The 25854-nt window shown below is 40.8% G+C and overlaps 1 protein-coding gene across 2 annotated transcripts in view; it reads left to right on the top strand.

The window, feature by feature from the left end:
• The window catches only part of Bub1 (BUB1 mitotic checkpoint serine/threonine kinase), a 37799-nt gene extending 12694 nt beyond the window's left edge, over positions 1 to 25105 (top strand). Inside the window, exons 10-25 of one of the 2 annotated variants that reach the window (XM_048352313.1) lie at positions 2612 to 2841; positions 3604 to 3662; positions 5066 to 5194; positions 5286 to 5396; positions 6006 to 6102; positions 7081 to 7162; positions 8774 to 8948; positions 14200 to 14287; positions 16946 to 17184; positions 18571 to 18714; positions 19626 to 19741; positions 20065 to 20223; positions 20397 to 20554; positions 20649 to 20820; positions 21833 to 21939; positions 24795 to 25105. In XM_048352313.1, the coding sequence (XP_048208270.1) occupies positions 2612 to 2841; positions 3604 to 3662; positions 5066 to 5194; positions 5286 to 5396; positions 6006 to 6102; positions 7081 to 7162; positions 8774 to 8948; positions 14200 to 14287; positions 16946 to 17184; positions 18571 to 18714; positions 19626 to 19741; positions 20065 to 20223; positions 20397 to 20554; positions 20649 to 20820; positions 21833 to 21939; positions 24795 to 24990 (2262 nt within the window). In that variant the 3' untranslated portion in view covers positions 24991 to 25105. Of the gene's footprint in view, positions 1 to 2611; positions 2842 to 3603; positions 3663 to 5065; positions 5195 to 5285; positions 5403 to 6005; positions 6103 to 7080; positions 7163 to 8773; positions 8949 to 14199; positions 14288 to 16945; positions 17185 to 18570; positions 18715 to 19625; positions 19742 to 20064; positions 20224 to 20396; positions 20555 to 20648; positions 20821 to 21832; positions 21940 to 24794 lie in introns of both variants that reach the window. The other variant, XM_048352312.1, reaches the window with a different exon arrangement.
• Positions 25106 to 25854: the final 749 nt, after the last annotated feature.

The raw sequence follows: 25854 nt of genomic DNA, 5'->3' as shown, positions 1-25854 counted from the left end.
TTGAAAATTATTTTTAAAACATGGGCAGGTGCTGGTGGCTCATATTCAGAAGGTTGAGATCTGAGGATCATAGTTTGAAGCCAGCCCAGGCAGGAAAGTCCACAAGACTCTTTTCTCCAATTAGCCACCAAAGAAGCCGGAAGTGGAGCTGTGGCTCAAGTGGTACAGTAGTAGCTTTGAGCAAAAATAGGACAGCAAGCATGCCCTGAGATCAAGCCCCAGTACCTACACCCAAAACAAAGGTTATGTAATTTATTTTAAATTGAATAAAAATGTATGCTACACATATACTTATGTAAGCATGTATCTTTTTAGGAAGAACATTTGTTAGCATACATGGATAGACATGGATATATGTAAATATGTATGTATCAGTGGATGTTCTTCATGGCTATTGCTACAGCTTGTTTTGGTGCATGTGACCTCTCAGCCTAAATAAGGTTTCTTTTCTGCTTTTTTGAACCTATCACATCTTGTAGCTCTTTCACTTTTGCATAGAGGTCCAACTCATTATAGTCCAGTCTTCGGTCACTCCTTACAGAAGGGCATGTGTCCTGTAGAAGTTGATACAAAGCATTCTTGCACATTTGACAGTTTTCTTCTGAAGTATCCATTACACCCTTTTTCCTAATCTACTAGTCTAGAGTCTTTTTGATGAATTCTCCAGATAGGAACCTCCCAAGTCCTTCTAGGAAGAAGATGAAGGTAAGCATCTGTCTATACCTACAGTAGTGGTCTTAAGGGTGTTTTTTCCCCAACAGAATTATTTAATACATCCTAGAGACCAGGTCACCCCCTAAACCATTCCAGCAGCTATATAGCTGTTAAAATTTCTCTACTGCCATTTTTGTCAAGTCTGGGTGGGGGCAGGTTATAAATTATATGTTTAATTTCCTGTTTTAAGCCAGAGGCTTTACAGAATTTGTCTATACAAAGTAGTATGGGGATATATTTACCAAATGGATTGATCAATTCAGACATTCTCTAGTAATTCAAAACATTTACTAAAATTCTCACATGCCAAATCATATATGAAGAATCCATGTCTAAAATACTCCTTTATTTTTGTCAATAGGTCTCTTTTTCATTATTTCATACTGTATTTTTACTATAGCTTTCTTGTTCATTTTGATATCTGGTAGAGTACATCTCGTGTTATTCTTCAAATTATTTATTCACAATTGAATACTGGTAGAACATCTGTAATCCAGACGTCTAAAATATGAAAAGCTTCAGATCTGAACCTTTGAACATCATAACCAGCTAGCATTGAAGTTTGGAATTTCAGGGTATTTCAGATTTCAGAATCAGGATATTCAACTGTTAAGTCTAGGCAAATATTCCAAAATCTAAAAAAGTCTGAGATCTGAAATACTTCTAGTTCCTAACATTTCAGATAAAGGATAGATAAGGGATACTATGATACTAATCATAGTATTATGATTTTTTTTTAAATCTTTACTAACCTGTTAGATGAGAAAGAGGTATAACTAATTTTAAGTTACCCTTTTTGATGAGTAGGAAGGATGAGCTTTTTATATTTTGTCAATTTTCTGTGAAATAACATTTTTACCCTTCATATTTGGTGTTTGTTTTTTTTTTTTTTTTGGCCAGTCCTGGGCCTTGGACTCAGGGCCTGAGCACTGTCCCTGGCTTCTTCCCGCTCAAGGCTAGCACTCTGCCACTTGAGCCACAGCGCCGCTTCTGGTCGTTTTCTGTATATGTGGTGCTGGGGAATCGAACCTAGGGCCTCATGTATCCGAGGCAGGCACTCTTGCCACTAGGCTATATCTCCAGCCCCTGGTGTTTGTTTTAACAAGAATACTTTTTATAGGATAAGGAATTAATCCTCTGTCTCTGACTTTGTAACATTGCCTAGGTTCTATGTACATATAGTAGAGAAGCAAAGATTTTTAAGTTTAAACCTTGTTACCCATTGTGAAACATACTTTTGTGGAGTTTATCTACACATAGCCTATTTATTGAGTAGAAAATGACTGCCAAGGGTATTTGAGCAGGACACAGTTGTGATCACTTGATAACATTGATTCATTAGTCTCTTTCCCAGAGTAAGTAGAGAGAGAGAGAGAGAGAGAGAGAGAGAGAGAGAGACAATATTTATTATATTAAGTCCTGATATAGTGGAGCTGGGAATGTGGCTTAGTGATAGAGTGCTTGCCTAGCATGCATGAAGCCCTGGGTTCAACTCCTCAGCACCATATAAACAGCAGAAACCAGAAGTGACGCTATGGCTCAAGAGGTAGAGTGCTAGCCTTGAGCAAAAAGAAGCCAGGGACAGTGCTCAGGCCCTGAGTCCCAAGCTTCAGGACTGGCAAAAACAACAACAATAAATACTTACATGTTATAGATGCTTGTTATTTTCCAGTGATTCGAAATTTGAGCTGTGGATTGTGTCCAGGCTCAAAAACTACAAGGAATTCATGATGTAGACCAGTCTTTTTTATAGCTGACTTCATTTTAAAATAGCTTTAGTCAAGGCATGCTTTAAGGGGAAAGAAATCTGTATGCTATGCTTCCGAAAGCTCTTGTGCCTGGTTAGTAATATCCTGGTTTTGTTACTGCTTTTTTTTTTTTTTTCATGACATGAAAGGTCATTGCAGAAGGTGTGGGGCCAAGTGTAGACTTCCAGCAGGAAGTGAGAGCTCCAAGTCTTTCAGTCATCAATCAGCAACCCTTAAAGAACTCGGAGAAACCCAAAGAGGTGCCACCTGTTGTTCCTCTTACAGCAAATGCTGTTAGTGCTGCTTTGGTGTCTCCAGGCTTCAGCCAGAGTGAAGCTCCTCCTGCTCCTTTAAGGGCCCAGTCAGTGACAGACTCCCGGTAAGCCAAAGGTAGTCCTGAAGGTATGGGTTAACTGGCAGTTGTCAGCCTCTTTCCATGATCCATAATATCATGAACAGTATTTGAAAATAAGTGAGTCCATGTTTTCTCAGTCCTTCTGTCCATTGGGAACAACTGGGTATTGGTATCCATGAAGATATGCCAAGATCTACCCTCACATTGCTCTGAAAGTATTTTCCCCGGTTTTGCAGGATTTGTCTGCATTACAGAAATTGAAAGTTCATTTCAGTTGTTTGGTTTGCATTTTAATCTTCAGTTATCCAGCTGTCTTTTAACTCATGATTTGATAAGGATGTGTAAAATTCAAATTTCTTAAGATGTTTTATTTAACATTTTAAGGTTCCTTTAATGGGAATTCTAGAAGTATTAGATGATATCTACTGCCCTAAGTATACTTATAAAACAAGGTCTGGTTTGCATACGTTTTGCTTTTCTTCCTTTGTAGCTGTTATTTTTGAATCTGGACATTATTTTGTGTCTGTGGTATCATTACTGAGACATACCATTGCTCCCACTGTGTCAGGTGCCTGGAATTGGATTTTAACCTTTAACCTATACTATACATGAGTACATTTGAATTAGAGAAGCTGGAATGGTTGTTATGGTGCTAAAATACAGAATCAGTGATTTACACAAGTGTTCAGTACCTGGATTTATTTGTAAGACTTTCATTAACTGAAAGGAAAAAATATGTAAAGTAGTTTCATTCTTCAGCATTATCTTAAGAGCTTTCTTTTCCAGATGTGTGAATCCAAGTACTCATGAATTCAAGCCACAGATTGGAAGAGAAATGAAAGAAGGTATGTTTCATTTTAATAACTTCATCTTGACTTGTTTGGGCAGAATCTTGGTTGCTTGCTTTCTGTATTGTGGCTGTGCTTTTGGCAGGCTTCAGACCCTACCAAACCTGAGTTTAGTTAGCTTTCTTCGTATTAGATTGCCCAGCCCCAGACCATTTCAGATCAAAGTAGAAATCTACTTATTATCTTCATAGTGCAGAATCCCTTGAGAACTTAATTTATGGAAACTTTTCTATTAACCAGCATGTTAATCTAAAATGAAAGTCATTTTTAGTGTGTTAAATGGAGAAGTAATCCATGGTTTTGTAGTTATGAATTCCTATTTGCTACTCTAGTGGAGGCATTTGCATAGAGGATGTGTTTTACACATTAAATAGGACTCATTTGGATATCCAGACATTGGAACTTCTTCCTCCATATGAAGGTGGCATGATATCCACTGACCATTTGTGGAAGCTGGGCTCACTGAAACAGCTGGAGACTTGATCTTTACACCAAACAGCTGAGACTTGTTGATTGCACCAAGATATAGTGTGTGTTCTCCAGACACATAGGACATTACACTGAGTACTCAGAGAGGTAGCTGTACACAGAACAGTGAAAGTCCCCAGGACAGGAATTGCAGTGATCCCTCACCTGTCGTGGGAGTTACATTCCAAAGACCCCTACAATAGGCGAAAATCCATGAAGTAGCAGCGTTACATTTATTTTGTTACTTATGTATGTTTTAAGCCTTTATAAACCCTTGTCACTCTTTTTTTTTTTTTTTTTTTGCCAGTCCTGGGCCTTGGACTCAGGGCCTGAGCACTGTCCCTGGCTTCTTCCTGCTCAAGGCTAGCACTCTGCCACTTGAGCCACAGCGCCGCTTCTGGCCGTTTTCTGTATATGTGGTGCTGGGGAATCGAACCTAGGGCCTCGTGTATCCGAGGCAGGCACTCTTGCCACTAGGCTATATCCCCAGCCCCTTGTCACTCTTGTATAAGCCTTTCCTGCTATTTTATTAACCTTTCCCACACTCTTAAAAATATTTCATATGCTCCTAACCACTTTCGACACTCCTAAACCTACCTGATTTTAACAACATATGAAGTTCTATGGGTACTGCCAGTGACGTGTACTGCACTGTTTCACTCCAACTAAGATGGAAAGCACTCTTAAGAGTTACAGTGCTGTAAGAGTAAGGATTTACAACATAACCATGGGAAGGTAGTTCTTGGGATACAGTAAAACTGAGGGTACTCTTTATGACAAAAGTGCTAAGTAGGTACCATTACAAAGATAAGTACAAAGTGTATGAAAGCACTAAATAACTTGGTAAACTGTTGATTATACTGCAATCATCGTGCCTCCCAATGTGTTGTGACTGGGCTACTGACAGTACATTTTGATTCATTTCTTTGCAGCATGTGACATACCGAAGGTCGCTGGCGTCAGTTCTTTTCACACCACTCCAAACAGCTCTCTAGGAATGGTTCAGGCCACACCATCCAATGCACAGCCATCACCCACCGTGCACACCAAAGAAGCCTTAGGTAAAGCATACCATTTTGTGTGTGACTCCCATCGCAAACTGAGGAAAGCTCTTTGATGACCTGCTGACATGTATTCTTTTTGTTGCTTAAGGGTTCATCATGAACATATTTCAGGCTCCTACGGTTCCGGACATTTCTGATGACAAAGATGAATGGACATCACTAGATCAAAATGAAGATGAATTTGAAGCCCAGTTTCAAAGTAACAGTTTTATTTAAATCTTACTAAGTACAAAGCATCATGGGGGCTACCAAAGGTGTTATCAGCAGTGATATAAGGGAAGGATAGAGAACACAGGAAAGAAAATTATGATAGAGTTTGATAAGGTGACAGACAATGTGAGCGATTAGGTTTCTGGTTTGTTTTTAAATATAGCAGTTATAAAGAAGGACAAAATCCCCACGGGTGGGAATGCTACGTAAGAGATGTGACTTGAGCTGCTTTTGATAGAAAAATGGTCACAATAATGATTTGTAAGATCTAGTTAGACTTCGCGGGGCTGGAAATACAAAACTGATAGTTCAACTATTTCATACAGGAAATGAGAAACAATACCACTGGGAGCTTTTATTTCCTATCAGCAGTAGTGGTGATGAAAACTAGTCTTTATAGATGAGAGGAATTTGTGACCCAGTGATCATGGTTGAGTCACTTCATTTCACTACAGAGTGACTTCCTGCACTAACTAATATTGTTAAAACTGATACCAGTTCTTTTTCTGTAAAATATTTCTTTTTATTCATAGTTGATGGCTAGTGTTTTTCCCCCCCTAGGACAACAATAAAATGTTATTTTTTTATTCTCTTGCAGAAAATGCAAGGTCTTCTGGGCCTTTGGAAATCAATAAGATTATTTCTTTGTCATCTGCTATCCCTATTTTTGAAGATGGAAACAAAGAAAATTATGGGTAAAGAAATATCTAATTAAAATAACGTTGGGGAGAATATATGTCACAATGCTGCAGGATCTATGGAGGTGCCTGCAGGACTCAAGGTGATGGGACAGTGAGGAGAAAGCAGAGCCTGCTAACCAAGGTGCTGCAGGTTCCAGTGCTCACTTTGTCACTGACACACTGTTTGACCATATGACCAGGAGCTAGTTACTACAGTTCTCCTTATCTGCAGTTCTGTGCAGACGTTCCAAGACAGCAGACCTCCCACGGCAAAAGGATAGATGCAAAGGAAATTCTAGTGTGGCTACAACTTGTCAGAGGGCTCAGTTGATGGGTTCTCTGGATTTGAAATTAGATGTAGATGAGGCCACAGTGCAGGTATTTACACATGCTCTGTTTATATTTACAGGGTGATAAGTAGAAAAGGAAGTACCTTATGATGAGTAATGCTGCTTAAAGAATATGTTCAGGCAGAGGACTGATGTTGGAGAGCCACGTCAGACTCTAGAGAGGGTACCTCCAGAAATCCCCACCATTCATAGCTTAAACCATGGAAGGAGAGATGGCCGTGTGAATTACCAGTATCCTCATAGGGCAAAACTTCATACTGAGGCAGAAAGAAGACATGACCAGCTTACATAGCAATATTTCATAGCTAGGCCAGAAACCGGAAATAAGAAAGAAAATGTTAATGACATTTTATAAGTAAAGTCTTTGACATTTTACTTGACATCGTCCTGATGCTTGTTTTTCCCCCAAAACTTGGAACTCGGTTTAATTGTATTTTCCACTCTTTTTGAGTAACTGTAGATCAACGTACATTTATAGATGATTCCATTTGCACTGTTTTATAGAACTGCTGTAAAAATAAGGAATCTCTAAAACCATTAACTCAAGGATAACTGGAAAAGTTTTCTAACATTTGCTTTTAAATGGCAGCAGCTATTTCATCAAAACATTTTATGATTTCTAATTTTTCAAATCTCACCTTAGATTACCACAGCTTAAAAATAAGCCTCCAGGATCCAGGACTTTCGGAGAACGCTCTGTTAGCAGATTTCCTTCCAAACCAAATGTAAGCAAATCTCTGGTCTATTTTGAAATGGATCTTACCAGCTCTTTTCATTTTAGCAAATGATTAGGCCTCCAAATGGTATGAGGTATGTTCAGCTATGTTGGGAAATACAGTGTTACATGAAGAGTGTTTCTTTCAGAGCATTACTCAACAGTTTTGTGAGTGCCTGTGATAGGCCATATCCTGGGACACCTAGGAAAAAAATAAATGAAGTTGATGTGATTCTTACTTTCCAGAGATTTTTTTTCTTCCACTAGTAACTGCTGCAGGTAGGACTCATGCCATACATGCTAACAGTGGGAAATAATCTTTTTTTAATATACCTTTATGGTATTATTACGGTGTCATACGAAAGGGTTACCAATGAAACAAGCATCTGTAGAACCTTAAGAGTATCTGTGTAGCTTCTAAGCAGTTCACTAGTCACAAATTTTATATGCTTTAATCATAAACTTTATAGTTATAAATTACTGTGCTGATGATGTAAAAAGAATAGTGGATAAACAGTAATGATTTATAAAGAATCTATGAATTCTTTCCCGATGTCTTTCTAAGAGATAGAGTTTAATTCCCCTTTCAAATGTGGGTACAACTTAGTAACTTGTTTCTGACAGACACAATAGGGAAAGAAAAAAATAATTGATAGTGAGGAAACCTCACAGATATCTGCTCAAGTGATTTGCAGAACCTCGTTAGTAGTATGTTGGATTGAAGTGATGTCTGAAAAGCATATTTGGCAGTCTTCATCAAAATCTGTACCTATCATCTAACCATGAAGAGTTACATACGCCCAATTAGAAGGGTGTCCTACAGGGCTGCTGACCAGCGTTCAGAAGTGTCGGTGCAAGAACGGGAGGAAGGCCATGGGGAGAGGAGACCAGCTGGCAGCATGGCCAGTGCAGCACACTGTCTGGATTGCATCCTGAAAGGCAAGGGACATTCAAGGAAATAGGGACATCCAAACAAGGGCTGAAGTTAGTATAGTGCTTAGCTTTTACAAATGGGCCATGTTCTAGGAGAGGTTAAAGAATTCTTACTGGGGGGGCTGGGAGCATGGCCTAGTGGTAGAGCCCTGGGTTTGATCCCTCAGCACCACATATATAGAAAAAGTGCTGTGGCTTAACTGGTAGACTGCTATCCTTGAGCAAAAAGAAGACAGGGACAGTGCTCAGGCCCCCCTGAGTCCAAGGCCCAGGACTGGCAAAAAAAAAAAAAAAAGAATTCTTACTGAAGAGAACAACACAGTACTATCTTTTTATCTCTTCAATAATCTAGGCTTTTTTTTTTCAAACTTAAAAATGTGAAAACTTAAAAACAAAAATGTGCTTTGTTCCACTGAGATTTGTTAAAGATAAAAAGTCAGCATCTGATTTTCTTTAATTAAAAAAATTTCAGGTTTGTTTTGGTTTCTTTGAGATGAGATCTTACTGTGTCGTCCAGGCTGGTCTTGAACTCCTGGGCTCCAGTGATCCTCCTGCTTTAGCCTCCTGAGTAGCTGGCACTGCAAGTCCATGTCACCTGCATCTGGCTTCATAATGTGCTAAGGAGTTAAAATGTCAGTGACAAGACAGGGAAAGTGCTGTTGGTTTTTAAGTTCATCCTCTGTTGTAGGAAATGCCTCACACTGAAGAGTTTTCAGATGATTTAACCATCTGGGGCACTCGCTGCAACAAAACCCTTGCGCCCAGTCCTAAGAGCACAGGAGATTTTACACCTGCAGCCCAACTGGTATCTACACCATTCCACAAGCTCCCAGCAGACTCAGAGCACATGCTAGAAGATAAAGGTGTGTATCACACTGTCTTAGTGTCTGTATGCAGTATTAACTTTTTCTTGTTAAAATTCTAAAGTTTGAAAATCAAAATGAAGTATAAAATTTGTCAACTGGATGTTTTTTTCCCTTTGGCAGACTTCATAAAAGTGTGTGTATTTTTAGAACTTTAAAATTGGTAGAAAGGGAAAAAATATCAAGCAAATTGTAGTGGTACATGCCTGTAATCCTAGCATTCAGAAAACTGGCAAGAAGATCATGAGTTCAGAGCTAGCCTAGGCTATGTAGCAAGACCTTATCTCAGTAAGAAATAGAAAGAAAAAAATTGTAGAAGCATATAAAGGAAAATAGACAAACACAAAGTCCAATACACTTATATAGGACTATCTTTATGTTTGATAGTAACAAAAAAAGCTATTACCAATTAAGTTAAATATTTCATGAATAATAGCCAATAGCCAATGTTAGTTCTTGATATGTCCCTAAATTTTATTATTTTGGACATTTAACCAAGTATACTATACAGAGAAAGTCATTTTTTAGTGATATGAATTCAAGAGAGTAACAAAACATAGTTTTTTTCTACCCCACCCCAGATATAATATTCTCTACATAAAAAAATTTGTACATGTGAATTAAACTTTAAAGTGTGTTATTACATTGAGTGCAGTTAACTATTAGGTATTAATTACCAAACTATTAAATATATGCTATCAGCTGAGCACAGTGGCTCACACCTGTAAGCCTAGCTACTCCAGAGGCTGAGATTAAGAGGCCTGGTATTTGAGGCTAGTCTGGACAAAAAGTTTGAAAGACTCCCATTCTCAACCAGTTAAAAAGCTAAGCACAGTGCCTGGTGCCTGCCACCCCACCTACGTGAGAAGTATAAATAGGAGGATTCCAGTTGAGGCCAGCACCAGCAAAATGTGAGGGCAGAAGCAAAAAGGGCCAGAGGCATAACTCAAGTGCTAGAGCACCTCCCTAGCAATTTTGAGGGCCCCAGTTTAAACCCTAGCACTGAAAAAACTCTGTATACTATGACATCTGAAACCACTGTGCCATTTTACTGAATACTAATGTACCGGCCAAACTCCATCATTGCTGGTACTTATAAAGATAATAATTTTTAGCAAAGCAGTAATCAAATAGTGACCAAAGAATTTCACTTATATGATGGAAGCATACTTTAATGGAGTTAAGAACCTGTAGACACTAGGCTGGGGATATGGCCTCGTGGCAAAGAGTGCTTGCCTCATATACATGAAGCCCTGGGTTCAATTCCCCAGCACCACATATACAGAAAATGGCCAGAAGTGGCACTGTGGCTCAGGTGGCAGAGTGCTAGCCTTGAGCAAAAAGAAGCCAGGGACAGTGCTCAGGCCCTGAGTCCAAGGCCCAGGACTGGCAAAAAAAAAAAAAAAAGAACCTGTAGACAAGTTTTGAGGTTTTGAGTAAGGAATCATGCAATTTTCTTAGAGTGCCAATCTAGCATGTTCATTTATAGTTCTTTTCTTTTTAGGGGGTTAATATTATATTTACATTTCTTTTTAAATCTGAAGAAGGAGATTTGGTTGGAACATTGGCTATTACTAAATGCCATCACAAGCTTGCTACTTGATTTTTTTAAATTAAAGTGTTTACTTTCAGGAAAACTAATCAGTGAAGAGTCTTTCAAAAAGTCAATATTGACTGTTCTTAGAATGTTTGCCTTTGTGGTTCTATAAACAGAAGCTAATGTTCTAGCATTGAGAAGTCAAGCACTTTTTCAGTGAGAAACTGATAAAATTTACTCCAGTCTAATACTTGGTTGCATAGAGTATTAGCATCACTTGATAGAAGTGTATACGTTTGTCCTGACTACTGCAGATAAAAATATACATTTTTAAGTTAAAAGCAGCCATGAAAAGTATTAGCCACACTTAGATCATCTTAGTCAACTGAAAGGTGATCCAGTAAAGTTTGCTAAGCTGAGGACATTAAAAATCCCTCTCCTGGGCTGGGGATATATAGCCTAGTGGCAAGAGTGCCTGCCTCGGATACATGAGGCCCTAGGTTCGATTCCCCAGCACCACATATACAGAAAACGGCCAGAAGCGGCACTGTGGCTCAAGTGGCAGAGTGCTAGCCTTGAGCGGGAAGAAGCCAGGGACAGTGCTCAGGCCCTGAGTCCAAGGCCCAGGACTGGCCAAAAAAAAAAAATCCCTCTCCTCAGAAAGCCCTGTTATTATTCATGTCCTCATTGGATTCTGAAACCAGATGTGCTAGCCACCCTACCCCTCACCCTCCATTCCTGCCAGGGACCTCTTGGTCAGTCATCCTGTACATAGTGGCCTACCGTGCTCTGGACTCTTTGTGTCTGAAAGGATCATAGGGACTATATACAGAGAATTGAAATGCTCACATATACTAGCAATAGGTATTTGTGTGCGGGTATGCATGCTGTTCCAAAGCCTGAGCTCAGGGCCTGGGGCACTGTCCCTAAAATTCAAGGTTAGCTCTCTACCATTTGTGCCACCACTCTGTGTCCCACTTTTTGATAGTTAATTGGAGGTAAGAGTCCCATGAGCTTTCATCCCCGGTCTGGCTTCAAACTACGATCCTCATATCCTCAGCCTTCTGAGTAGCTAGGATTATAGGCATCAGTCACCAGTGCCTGGCCTAGCAACAGATTTTTTAATTGATTTCAGTCCCTATTTTTTCAATCTTAATAGCAATTTTTCCACTCCAAAGTAAGAACAAAGGATTTATTTGTGCTGAATGAATGGAAATAATGTATTCAGAATAGACATCTTTGTACACTGTAGTTGCTTATAATGGGCAAAAAACAAGCAGTCATTTACTTTCTCTTTCTGCCAAGCAATCCACTATTTTCATGGCAATTAGGCCAAGATATATTTGTTCATTTCTAACAGTATTTTCTAATTTATTCAAACTCTTTATCTCAGGAGACCACAAAAAAGAATGGAAATAGAAATCCTATTTGCAATATGAAAAATCATACCACCTCCTGCATTTGAAATCAAAGAGCAAATACTAAAATCAGCCATTGAACATTTATTTGACTCTGTTTAAGTGGATTAACATTAGAGATAAAGGAAAGAATCACATCCTAATTTGCTGTAATTATCCCATTTGTGGCATTAGGTTGTTTTATAAGAAACATGGTTCTTGGCTTACATTGAAAATAATCTTTGGGAAAAATGGGTAGCCATATGTAGAAAACTCAAAGTGGACCCTAGCCTATCATCATACACCATCATACATCATCAACTCAAAATGGATTAAGGACCTCAACATCAGACCTGAATCCTTGAAACTACTGAAGGACAGAGTAGGAGAAACACTAGAACTTACAGGCACAGGAAGGAACTTCCTGAATAGAGTCCCAGGGGCACAACAAATAGGGGAGAGACTCGACAAATGGGACTACTACAAAATAAAAAAAGTTTCTGCACAGCTAAGGACATAGCCACCAAACTAGAAAGACAGCCAACCATATGGGAAAGGATCTTCACCAGCACAGCAACAGACAAAAGCCTAATATCTGTCATCTACAGAGAACTCAAAAAACTAACCCCTCTCCAAACCCAGGAAACCAATTATTAAATGGGCAAAGGAGCTAAAGAGAGACTTCACAGGAGAAGAAATAAAAATGGCAAAGAGACATATGAGGAAATGTTCAACATCCCTGACAGTAAAGGAAATGCAAATAACCACCCTGAGATACCACCTCACTCCAGTTAGAATGGCCTATACTCTGAACTCAGGCAACAACAAATGCTGAGGGGGTGCGGGGAAAGAGGAACCCTTCTCCACTGTTGGTGGGAGTGCAAACTAGTACAACACTTTGGAGAACAGTATGGGGGTTCCTCAAAAAGCTCAACATAGACCTACCCCATGACCCAGCCATACCACTCCTAAGCATCTATCCTGAACAACAGGTCTCAGGATATCAAAAAGACATCTCCACATCCATGTTTATTGCTGCACAATTCACAATAGCCAAAATATGGAAATAACCCAGATACCCCACTACAGATGAATGGATAAAAAAAAAATGTGGTACCTGTACACAATGGAATACTACATAGCGCTTAGAAATGATAAAATAATGGTATTTGCAGGGAAATGGTCAGATCTTGAGCAAATAATGTTGAGCGAAACAAGCCTAAAACACAGAGAACAAAGGCGCATGGTCTCAATATATGATTGTTGGGGGGATAGGGGTGGGGAACAGTAGAGACCAGGTCTGCAAAATAACAAACTTCTTTTCAAATGGTATTTCCACATGTTTGGGTCAGCAACCTTACATTATGTATCTAAAACCAAACAACAACTCAACATAAAAAGGTCCAGGATAGGGCTGGGAATATGGCCTAGTGGCAAGAGTGCTTGCCTCCCATACATGAAGCCCTTGATTCAATTCCCCAGCACCACATAAATAGAAAATGGCCAGAAGTGGTGCTGTGGCTCAAGTGGCAGAGTGCTAGCCTTGAGCAAAAAGAAGCCAGGACAGTGCTCAGGCCCTGAGTCCAAGGCCCAGGACTGGCCAAAAAAAAAAAAAAGGTCCAGGATAGACCTATCAGAGGATCACAATAGCTCAACAGCTATGTAAATATGGTTATAGAAGATGAGGCTAAGCAAAATGAACTCCAAGAGAAGGACACACACAGGAGGACTTTATTGTTGCCGTTACGTTTAATGTAATGAATCTCCTTTGGTGTACCCCACATGGTTCCTATATATGATTTTGGTACACTGGATATTGTATATGTGCTTATCTGAACTAGGGAAGGGAAAGAAAAATAAGGGAGGGCGTAACAAATAGGACAGCAAATGTACTCACTACCTTATTATGTAACTGTACCTCCTCTGTACATCACCTTGTCAATAAAATTTAATTAAAAAAATAATCTTTAAAAAGTGTACCTATAGAAAGCTGAATTAATAATATATTGGGCACTAATTGGTCCAAATTTCCAATCTGAAATTTTGATTTTCCAAAGGTCTTGAACTGTTGTACTTGAATTTTTGGTATGTTTATTTTTGGTATGCTTGGTAAACACCAATAGTTCAGTAATTTTCTGCAAATTCATAGGATATATATATATATATAAAAAATTACTTTTATATAGCAATTTTTATCATAGAATCCGATTTTGAAACTAATGAGCAAGTCGGCATAAGAAAGGAACCTCAAATTTTCTAACCATATCAAATGCTGTGTGCACATAATGTGTCTATTTTTTTGTTTTGTATATTCCAGAAAACATGGTTATAACACAGGATACACATGCAACTTTAAATTCTCATGAAAAAAATAGAGTGGAACCTTCTAAGGACAGAAAATTTGGGTACAGTATGCTTCCTGTGTTTCCTCCACTTCACTGTAGCTTTGCATTTTTAGATGTAATTGAACACCTAATCCAAACCGTCAAGGGCTCATGGAGTTTTTCATGGCTGGTGCCTTTCAAGTGAGAGGATATTGTCTGTGAATGTGACCCCACTGATGAGCCTGTGCACTGGATAAAGCAGGACAGTGAGCGAAGCGGCTGCGGTCACAGAATCCCTGTGAGAACATCTAAGACCACTGACTTCCACTCATTTCAGAATTAGAACTGCACATCCTCTTACCAGACAAAGACCCCTTCAATGTGAAGACCATTGCAGAACTGTGCCAACACATAATCGCCCCTTTATACCCATTGTCGTTGAGAAAAATCAGTAAGTTCCTTTTAAGAGAAGAAAATAGAGTGCTTAAGCCTTCTCTGGTATTGGTGCAAGGCCCGCTTTGCAGAAGTAAACTTCCTCCATATTTGATAGACCATTCCATGTAATCAATACTGAAAGTAGCTGCTGTGTCTTAAGTACTTATATTCCAGACAAGGTGCTCATACTTTTCATGCATAGTGTCCTGTAGTTAATCCTTAAAATACTAGAGTTTCATCTGTTGGGCAAGATCAGTTTTGCATTAATTTTATTATCAGTGAGTTGTCCATTTTCTACATGTTTTCTCCATTTTTCCTGTGAGAGGATTGTGCCAAGAGAGATAGCACAGCATACTGTTCTATACTGCTACCTGAAGTTTTCCTCAGTCCAGGCAAGCTTTTGATTCACAAGGTAACTTTAAGTCAGAGTTTAACTTAAAAGAAGCCAGGTGTGGCCAGGGTCTTACACCTATAATCCTAGCTACTCAAGAGGCTGAGATCTGAGGAACACAGTTGGAAGCCAGCCCAGGCAAGAAAGTCTTTGAGACTCTTATCTCCATTTAGCCACCAAAAAGCCAGAAGTGGAGCTGTGGCTCATGTGGTAGAGCGTTGGCCTTGAGCAAATAAGCTCAGGGTACCAAGGCTCTATGTTCAAGCCCCAGGACTGGCACCAAAGGGGGCCGGGGAGAGGAAGGTAAAAGAAATAGAACAAAAATCCAGAATGCTAGTGTGCATTCATTGGATCAAATGGTGGATCGTTATTAAAATCCCTGGAAGTAGTATAGAGAAACCTGGCAGACAGGTTAATATCACCAGTAGTAAATCATGGTGATACACACTGATACCACAGAAGGAGAATAACAATGTGCTGCTCTGATGGTCTTACCAAACACCAGTTATCACAGTGTAGATGTGAGAAAAACATAAGAAACGCAGTTCTGTGGAGGTCCTGGGAGGGAAAACCTTGTCAGAATTGTCACAGGAGAGTAAGGAGAAAGAAGGCAGGGCGGCTAATTGCAACATCGTTTCCCTGACTGGATCCTAGAATAGAGGATGGACATTAGTGGAAGAGCTGTCAAATCCAAATGACAGCGAAAGTTAATAGCAAAGTTGCAAGTGTTCGCTTGTTAGTTTTCACAGAAGTGCTTTCCAATAAGAGATGATAACATTAAAGGACATTGACAGGAATTTTCTGTTAACTTTACAACATTTATTTAAAACTATCCCAAAAGAAATTCACAGTAAAGGAAGTGTGACAAGAAGTAAAAATAGCAACATATTAAGTGACATGTATAAACTTACTCGCGTAACAATAAGCATTTGTATATTCGTGAGTGTATGCGTATTGATGCAGGGCCATATGCAAGTGGAGATAGCCTGTGGATTCTCTTCTCTGTGTTTCTCCTTGTTCTCCATAGCTCTGTTCTCTATAGTGAACCACTGTTTCTAGGGGAAAAGCAAGGTTAGTGCTGTGGGCCTCTGGTCACAATGTTTTGTTTAAAAACATCTTAGGTTAACTAATATTTATACTTTCTCTGCAAGGCACTTTACAGCCTTCCTGCACTTAGGATGTATAGGACTACACTTCAACACTACAACAAATTGAAGACATTTCAGTTGCGAAGTCACCAACACAAAAACACAAGAAATAGAAAAACGCATGACCCTGTAGCACAAAGAAGACAGTGTGGAAGTGGTACAGGGGGGCAGAGCCTTACCTTGTTTCCACTTGATGTTGGTTGGCTCAAATTTTTCATTGCTCTCTACAAGTCAGAAAATGAACAATGCAAAACACATGAGTATTCATCTTGCAATTACACATTCGTACTAGCATGTAGGTGAATTCACAAATGCGAAATTGATGAATGAGGAACAACTTTGCATACGTGTATTTCCACACACGTGCACATATACATGTGTGTTTATAGAAATGTATCAAGATATTGTTGAATTATGGTTGATATTTTTCTCTCAATATTCTGTAAGAAAGCATCCTTAAAATGAAGTTAGGCTGATTACAGTGGCATTGTTTAGATGTAGCGTGAGGGAATTAACTCATTCCTCCCACTTTTCTACTAACAAATACCCAGTGTATCACCTCACTTACATGGCTTGGATTTTATTTATATTCTTGTACTAATTTTATGTATTTCTCTAAAGTGATTTAATCAACTCAGCCTGTGAGACAGTTTTGAAATGGCATTCCTAGGATAAAAAGGTGACTGTTTTGTGAGACTTTTATGTCAGCCAACCAAATAGGCTTCTAATCCTCTTTCTTTTCTCTTATGCTTGTCACATATGTAGTCCAATTCAAGCCAAAGGCCCAGTGCAGACATTCCTCCCCGACATGTCCTCAGCATCTGTACTTCACCCTGGCCAGCCTGCCATGGTTGACGCCCTCCCCCATGAAGCTGTGGGGGGCCTCGAGGTTTGCAAACGTCCAGGCAGTGACCTTGACATCACGGAGCACCCATCAGATGCCAGCCCTGCACTCCAGGCACCATGGATACAGAGGAGTTCCCTTGGGAATGTCACTGCTGCAAGTATGCACCGATGATCAATTGCAGTCATGCTATAAGGACAGAAAAGCTGTTCTGTGAAAAACCTCAGAATGAGGACTTGAACATCATGTTCAGACAGAACCCGTGCCTGCACCCCAGTTCAGTTCAGTGGTAGTACACTTGGAGGGCAAGTCAATCCATTTTAATCTTAAATGATAACAAGGTAACTATTGTTAAAAGAGGGAAGTAGAACTTAATGGCCTGCAGTACTATTTCTTCTCATTTTACAGAAAAGTCAACTGAGACTCAAGAGTAAGAGACAGCTCCCCCTAGCCTTTTTACCCAGAAACAGCATTGCATTTGTGCTTGAGAGCACAGACTGCAGATAGACTAGCTAGGTTCTAAATTGGGTTCTAATCCTAGCTCTCCCACCCAAGTAGTCATGTGATCTTGACTAAGATTATTTCAGTTCTCTATGTCCCTCTTTCCCTTCTGTGAAGCAGAGATAGTACAAGCATCTACCTCACCGGATTATTGTTAAAACCAAGTGAACATTGGCTCATTAATAAATGTGAAGTGTTCCCAACAGTTACTAAGCAAGCAAGTGGCAACCCCCTATTGGAAAGACTTTCGGAATTTCCTAATGCTCTTGGAGAGAAGGCTTTGTCTTGTCTTTAATTTTTTCTTCTTCTGTGGACCCAAAGCACATCTCATACATGCAAATTGTACATAGGTAGCGTAAATATTTTGTCAAGGCTATCATGTAGCTCAGTTGCTCTAGCCTAGCATGTGAGGAGGGGCCTTGGGTTTGATCCCTAGTATCACACACACATGCATGTGGGTATTAGTGGAAAAAAACAGTGAAAAGAATATGTGTGTCTGAGCACATTAGAAGTTACTAATGTCCAAATGTGCCTTTAGACACCCAATTGTCATCATTAAGGGTATGATCTAGTACCTCCATAAATAGAGAAAGATGCAGCTAATTGATTCCCTTTGTCAACAAATGAATATTGGCCAAATTTGTCCATTTAAAATGACAAATAACTGCTGAGCTATCAGTTCTGACTTTTGAAACTAATTTATTATTGAATTAATTTTCTATTAAGATCAAAGCTTTTGAAAACTTAAGTAAGGGGCTGGGGATATGGCCTAGTGGCAAGAGTGCTTGACTCGTATACATGAGGCCCTGGGTTCGATTCCTCAGTACCACATGTACAGAAAATGGCCAGAAGTGGCGCTGTGGCTCAAGTGGCAGAGTGCTAGCCTTGAGCAAAAAGAAGCCAGGGACAGTGCTCAGGCCCTGAGTTCACGGCCTACGACTGGCAAAAGAAAAGAAAAGAAAACTTAAGTAATACCTCAACTTGCTTTCTCTAAAATTTTGTTAGAGAAATTCATGTTCCTTTTTTTGTTCTTGTTTCTCTTAAGAGTTTACAGTTGAAAACCCATGGGATGATGACTTGATTCTCAACCTTTTATCTGGGCTTTCTAAACGAGTGAGTTCCTATCCAAATACCTTTGAATACCAGTATAAACTTCCAGCCATCAAGCCCAAGACTGAATTGCAACTGGGTAAGAATTAATATGGAGACTATAACATGGAACTCTTACTTGTCTGTGCAAAATTGACAACGTGTATATGAGATGCTAAAAATAATATATCCTGGAACTCATAGGGAAACTGGTGAAACCTGAAGAAAGAAAGGGTGGCATTTAGTAAATAGTAACATACTATAGATCTTTATTTGTGACAAGCCTGCCATAGTTTTGTAATAGTTAAGAGGCCAGGCTCTAGTGGCTCCCACCTGTAATTCTAGCTACTCGGGAGGCTGAGATCTAAAGATTGTGGTTGTAGCCAGCCAAGCAGGAAATCCAGGCAGACTCATCTCCAGCTAATTACCAAAAATGTCAGAAGTGGAGCTGTGGCTTAAGTGGTGCAGCACTAGCCTTGAGCAAAGAAAAGCTGAAGGACCGTGCACAAGCTCTGAGTTCAAGCTCCAGGACACTACCACCCCCCCCACCCCCAAGGAAAAAGTTAACCCTAGGGCAACTGGATATAGAATATACAGAACTTGGTCCTTTTTATTCTGCTGTAAAAACACATAAATTGTCCCAAGAGTTCATTTGATTTTCGCAGAAGGTTTTTCCACGTTCTCACTGACATCTTAGAAGGTCCTAGGAAGCAGGAAGCACAGGCTTCCTGTCTTAAACCGTGACGGGAGCTGGAGCACGTGCCCAGGGCCTCGCAGCTCAGCGTCCTGAGCCTTCAGAGCTGCGCTCACACCTCTGCGCCAGAGATTGGCTTAGAGGACACTTTGGTGCCAGGTCTTTCTTTCACTTTTTTCTAGACCTTTCCCAAGGGATGATATCTGTTTTTATTCACTAGAGCAGTTGAATACCAAGAAAACTTGCACAGATTCTTCATTGTGATATAGTCATTAATGATTTGAGCCTTTTTGTCATTTAAACACATTTCTCCCAAGGTTCTTCGCTGGTCTACGTCAATTACCTTCTTGGAGATGGAGCTTTTGCCCAGGTCTATGAAGCTACCCTTGGAGATGTGAATGGGGCTAAAAATAAGCAGAAATGTATTTTAAAGGTAAATGATCCCAGTAGGTTATTGCTTAAGCCAATATAGAAGTGGATTTTATAGCAAAAGATACTTGCCTCTTTTCCCTTTACACTGTGTTTTCATTGAGATCTGAGGTGAACAGTTTCATAAGAGCTATCCTGTGAAGACTCAGAATTGCCTTGCCACTAAAATGATCTTGTAGTAGTCAGCCCCATGTTGCAAAACAGTTCATAGCTTATCATCGCTTTCTATACCATGTCCTGTATTGGGATGGATGGATGTTGCTTTCTTGGTATCCTTTCCAGAATGTGAGATGGGATATGAATGCCATTATCTGATTTGTATTGCAGGTCCAGAAGCCTGCTAAGCCCTGGGAATTCTACATTGGGACCCAGCTCATTGAGAGACTAAAGCCAACCATGGAGTCTATTATCAAGTTCTATTCTGCCCACTTATTCCAGAATGGCAGCATCTTAATAGGAGAACTCTACAGCTGTGGAACATTATTAGTAAGTGTTTCGTTTTCATGATATGGTCATGAATTAGAAGTGCAATTCTCCTTTAAGCCTTGCACCTATGTTTTGTAGTTGGAATTTTTGCTGAACCAGGGGGGTGAGGCAAATCCCTTTTGACTTGAAATTCCTACACGACCAACTCAGGATGTCATTTGCATTGTTTCTAGAACGCCATTAACCTCTATAAAAATACGCCCGAAAAAGTGATGCCCCAGGCTCTGGTCATCTCCTTTGCTATGAAAATGCTCCACATGATTGAGCAGGTCCACAGCTGTGAGATCATTCATGGAGACGTTAAGCCAGACAATTTCATCCTGGGAAACAGGCAAGTGCACTGCGACCGGCCTCCTTCACGCTTCTCTAGCAACCATTTGCTGTTGGTGCTCATGCATCTTGGCCCTTGTTTTTGTTTAATCTAGATTTTTGGAACAAGATAATGATGATGATTTAGCTGCTGGCTTGGCACTGATTGACCTGGGGCAGAGTATAGATATGAGACTTTTTCCAAAAGGAACTGCATTTACAGCCAAGTGTGGAACTTCTGGTTTTCAGTGTACAGAAATGCTCAGTAACAAGCCATGGAACTACCAGGTATGGGAGTAAAACAAGAGCCTCGAGAACATTTTCCTCTAGCTCTCTCATTAGATTTTCAAAATGAATTTGGGGTTCTACTTAGTTTGAAGTGGTCTCTTTAACAGGTGAAGGAAAGGTCTGTGAACTCTTGGAAAGGAAGTCATGCTGCCAGGATGCAGCTTGATCTGTAGATGAGAGCGGCTTGGTTTCCTTTTGGGGCCAGGATTAGCCGGGAGACCCAGCCTACTGCCCGTAGGCAGAATTGAGCCAGTGCTGCATGTCCCTCGCTGTTCTCACAGGCAAGAAGGTGGAACTGACGCTATAGATGGTGCCACCAGATGTCCTCCCAGATTACCGCGTCCAAAAGATGGCTAGGAATGGGTCACTGTTATTTATCCTTAAGGAACACGTCACAACTTCCACCATGGGTAGCCATCCAGTAAAGAAAATACTGACTAGGACAAATGTAAAGTTTGAACCTAGGGTCACAAAATCTGCTACCCAGGTTCCAGATGGGTCGAAACGATGACTTTTCAGGAGCCATAATTAGACTGCCAGTGGGGCCTTCAGCTGCGCACATGCTAATTAAACTAGCGTCTCCTCAGGCATGGAGGGGGACAGACAATCTGTTATTCCACAGACTTGGACCACAGTGGAGGGTTCTTTTCAGTCATAAACACATCGTATACCCAGAGGCCCTGGAGCAGTCAGAAAACAACCACCACAATCCCAGGGGAGGGAGTTAGAACTACCAAACTGAGGATTAGACGGTTTTATTTGCCACATGAAACAGAATCAAAGGCTTGAGAAGAACACTAGGCCAAGAAGAACAGAGCTTTGGCAGGGGCCACCTCGGGAGGCAAGGTTGTTGATCTCCCGTGGAAGCTTCAGGCAGTGGGGCAATTCAGCAGCTTTCAGAGATCCTTTCAGCCCTATGGTTATAGAACTTAGCACCCAAGTTAAAGTTACTTCTTTATAGGATCATGCGCAAATTACCATTGAGTGACATGCACCTGTGCTTTCTCCACAGATTGATTACTTTGGAGTTGCCGCAACAGTATACTGCATGCTCTTTGGCACTTACATGAGAGTGAAAAATGTAGGAGGTGTCTGGAAGCCCGAAGGTCTTTTTAGAAGGTAGGGATTGGCATTAGTGTGACACTGAAAAGAATAACTAGAGCAGAAGGGTGGATTCTGTCTGGCAGAAAAAGGAGTTCTGTTGCTGCATGGAAAACCTGTGTCTTCGGCAGTGAGGTGACAGCTCAATGCCGTCATTAGGAAGTGAGCAGGTCACATGGAGCAGCCAAGAGCTGGGGCGTAGTTCAGTTAGAGCCCTTGACTGTCACGCAACAGGCCCTGGGGTCCATCCCCAGCACTACATAAAAAGGGCCAGAGGGACAAGCAGAGCTGAATGGCATTGCAGAAAGTGCCAGCTGCGTGGTTGGATACTGTGAACTCTAGTGTTTCTAGAGGGAGGGGAGGACTCAGCTAGTGTTCACTGAGCCTCAAGGTTTTCTCAAGTGTTTTCTTGTCTCAGTAAATGGGAGTAATGCAGATCCTTCCTCAAATGTTTCTTTTGTTTGTTTTTGGATCGTTTGTGGGGCTTGAATTCTGGGCCTGGGTGCTGTCCCTGAGCTCTTTTGCTCAAGGCTAGCGCTCTACCACTTGAGCCACAGCGCCACCTCAAATGTTTCTTATAAGAGGCAAAGGAAATAATGGAGGTGCTTTGAAAATTATACAGGAGGAGGAAACAGCTTTCTCTTGTAGGACACGTTTTTAAGTCCAATCCTTCTGTGACTTTAGTTCTCTGACAGTTTGTTCTGATCTACAAAATTGCAAGAACGTTTATGATTGATCTGTGGCTGCCTCTCCCCACGTAGCACCTGTCAGTGCACTACCGGTGCTGTGTTCCTTATATCACTTACACTTCCTTCTTTTCACGTTTTGAGGTATAAAAACTTACACAGGAAAGCGCACTCATACACACAACTTATTGGAAATTGTCGTATTGATACTTTAAAAAAAACTTACACTTGGATTCTCCTTACTCTCCCCACAAGAACAAAAAAGCAGTTGGTAATAATTTCATGAAATTCCATGTACCATACATAGGTAAGGTTCAGTCTCTGCAGGAAGACTAAAACAGCTACATTTTATTTTACATTCTTCCTGCTAACACTGCAGCTCTCCAAGCTATTATCTGTAACCGTGTTGGAGATACTGGATTTGTTTTATCCATAGCATGGGTATTTAATAATTTTAATTGATGAGAACTTTAACAACTATACTTACTAAATCTAGACTCCACTTTCCCTCTATTAGGACTAATCTTAGCAACTACTGGCAAATCAGCTCAATTCGGCCTACACCCATGACTTCTTTTTTTTTTTTTTTTTTGGCCAGTCCTGGGCCTTGGACTCAGGGCCTGAGCACTGTCCCTGGCTTCTTCCCGCTCAAGGCTAGCACTCTGCCACTTGAGCCACAGTGCCGCTTCTGGCCGTTTTCTGTATATGTGGTGCTGGGGAATCGAACCTAGGGCCTCGTGTATCCGAGGCAGGCACTCTTGCCACTAGGCTATATCCCCAGCCCCTACCCATGACTTCTTAAAACATCAGGGAAAAGATATAATCCTTCCACCAACTCCCAAAGCTGGAATTCTTACTTAAACTATTCTCTGTACTTCAGGAATCAAAAACTTTTTAAACTTTCTTCTCAGGTTTAATTTTATGTGCTTTTTACATTTTCTTCTAGTGCTCTTTAAAAAGGCCTATGCATTTCTATGATTAATCATACATAAACCATTATATTGTTGTTCCACACACAGTTCACTAGACCATGCTTACAAGCATGTACAACACATTACCTAAAGTACATTTACATTCTATGTTTTATCCACATTACATCTTATTCACTACGAATATTATCTAGTCCATTAGTATAATGCTTGTCAAACCTAATCCTTCAAACCCCATTAGTCCATCCTATTTCGTCAGGCCTTGTCCATATGGATATCCCCTGCGGCTTTGTGGCCCTTAATCTACCATCCTCCGTGAAACCAGCAACCTGCCCACGTGGCCTACCCTTCTCGCTCCGGGCCCATGCTCCTTGGGGGTAGCTATTATGAATCTATACCTGGCATCTGGAAACTGCACTTGGATTAACCAAAGTGTCGCTTAAATAAAGCATCTGACTTACACTCAGAAGATTTCAAATATTGAATGCTTTGAACTATTACTAGCCCATTATTTTATCAACTCAACTACAACTCAGTTTTAAGTCAAACCATTTACACCTAAATTAGTATAGGTGACAGAAAATTTACATTTAGAGCTATAGTACCGTAAGGGAAAGTTGAAAGACTAAATAAAGTGTAATAAAGCAAAGATTTTACCTTTACCTTTTGCATAATGGATTAAGTGGGACAAGCTTGACGAAATGAATTATAGCCAAACACCCCGAAATCAGACGAGCTACCTTTAAATAGCCCAAAAAGCCAACTCGTCTATGTAGCCGAATAGTGAGAAGGGTCTGCAGCTTTGCGGCGGCTGGGACTCTACGCCGAGCACTCAGAGCAGCGCGGCCTGTCTGCCGTCTGCCTGGCCCTTCTGCTTCGGCTTCCCCATGTCATCGCTGGGAATGACAGGCACAGGCCACTGCACCCAGCCGTGGCTGGGCTTCCTTCATGGTTTGGGGTAACAGGTATGCACTCCTGTGTCCAGCCATTGTTTGACATGGAGTCTCATAAGCTTCTTTTATGTCTGGGCTGTCCTCAAACCACAATCCCTCAATCTCTGCCCTCAAGTAATTAAGAATATAGGCTTGAGCCTCTGTGCCTGGCAGTGCTTCCACTCGCTGTTCAGTAAATTGTGTTCAGGTGGGAACTGCCCCCTTTCACCGTGCAGCCCCGCAGGAGTCAGATGTGTGAGTGAGTGGTTGTGGTGTGCTGGACGGAAGCCTGTGTTTGATCCACTGGTGATGCTTTGTCTCCTCAGGCTTCCTCATCTGGAGATGTGGGAGGAGTTCTTCCACACCATGTTGAATATACCCGACTGTGACCATCTCCCATCTTTGGGTTTGTTGCACCAGCAGCTGAAGAGCCTGTTTCAGCAGCACTATTCAAACAAGATCCGGACCCTGCGTCACAGGCTAATTGTGCTGCTCTTGGAATATAAGCGTTTCAGAAAGTGAAATACAGATGTGGACTCTCACCAGCGTCACTTTGTAAATACCAACCTCTCATTTTAAACCCTGATTTTATTTTTCACATTATTTATGTGTTTGTTACAAATAAAGTCCATAACATGGATCCATGTGACTTCGTTGTAACGAGTACCCCAACAAAATAGACACAGTGGGAGGTTCCTGTGAGGCAGCTGACCTGTGGATCCTTCCAGGCATGCAAGCATTTGTGACAATGCATGTGAACTTTCCCCAGAAAACACACTGTGCGGCTGGGAATGTGGCTTAGTGCAAGAGTGCTTGCCTAGCATACATGAAGCCCTGGGTTCGATTCTTCAGTACCACATAACAAAATAAGCTGGAAGTGGCGCTGTGGCTCAAGTGGTAGAGCGCTAGCCATGAGCACAGAGAGGCTCAGGGACAGCACCCAGGCCCTTAGTTCAAGCCCCAGGACCAGCAAAACACACACACACATTGCAAACACTGACCTTTTAAGCCAAATTTGGGCCAACATAACATTGTCCCTTCCAAATTTAAGGTTTTTATGTCAGTGGAAAATCTCTATAATCTTGGCAATAATTTGGGGGCGGGGGCAGTATTGGGGTTTTGAACTCAAGGCCTTGATCTTGCTAGGCAAGTACACTACTGCTTTTATTGACTTTAGAGCTGGAAGGGCCCTTCAGCCTGCGCAGGCCTTCCTGAAAACATCTGAGCCCATCCACAGTACCGGAGTGTGAGGTGAACTACTTCTACAGTGTCCTCTGCACCGAGACCCACTGTCTGTGAATCTCCAAAAGCATTCGATGGATATTTCTATATGTTGTCCTTTTTATACAACTCTCATAATTCTGCTTTCATTGAATGTGTTATGGA

The sequence above is a fragment of the Perognathus longimembris genome, chromosome 8 (genome assembly GCF_023159225.1).
Source record: "Perognathus longimembris pacificus isolate PPM17 chromosome 8, ASM2315922v1, whole genome shotgun sequence".
NCBI classification, from domain to species: Eukaryota; Metazoa; Chordata; class Mammalia; order Rodentia; family Heteromyidae; genus Perognathus; species Perognathus longimembris.
This window is presented reverse-complemented; position numbering and strand designations above follow the sequence as displayed.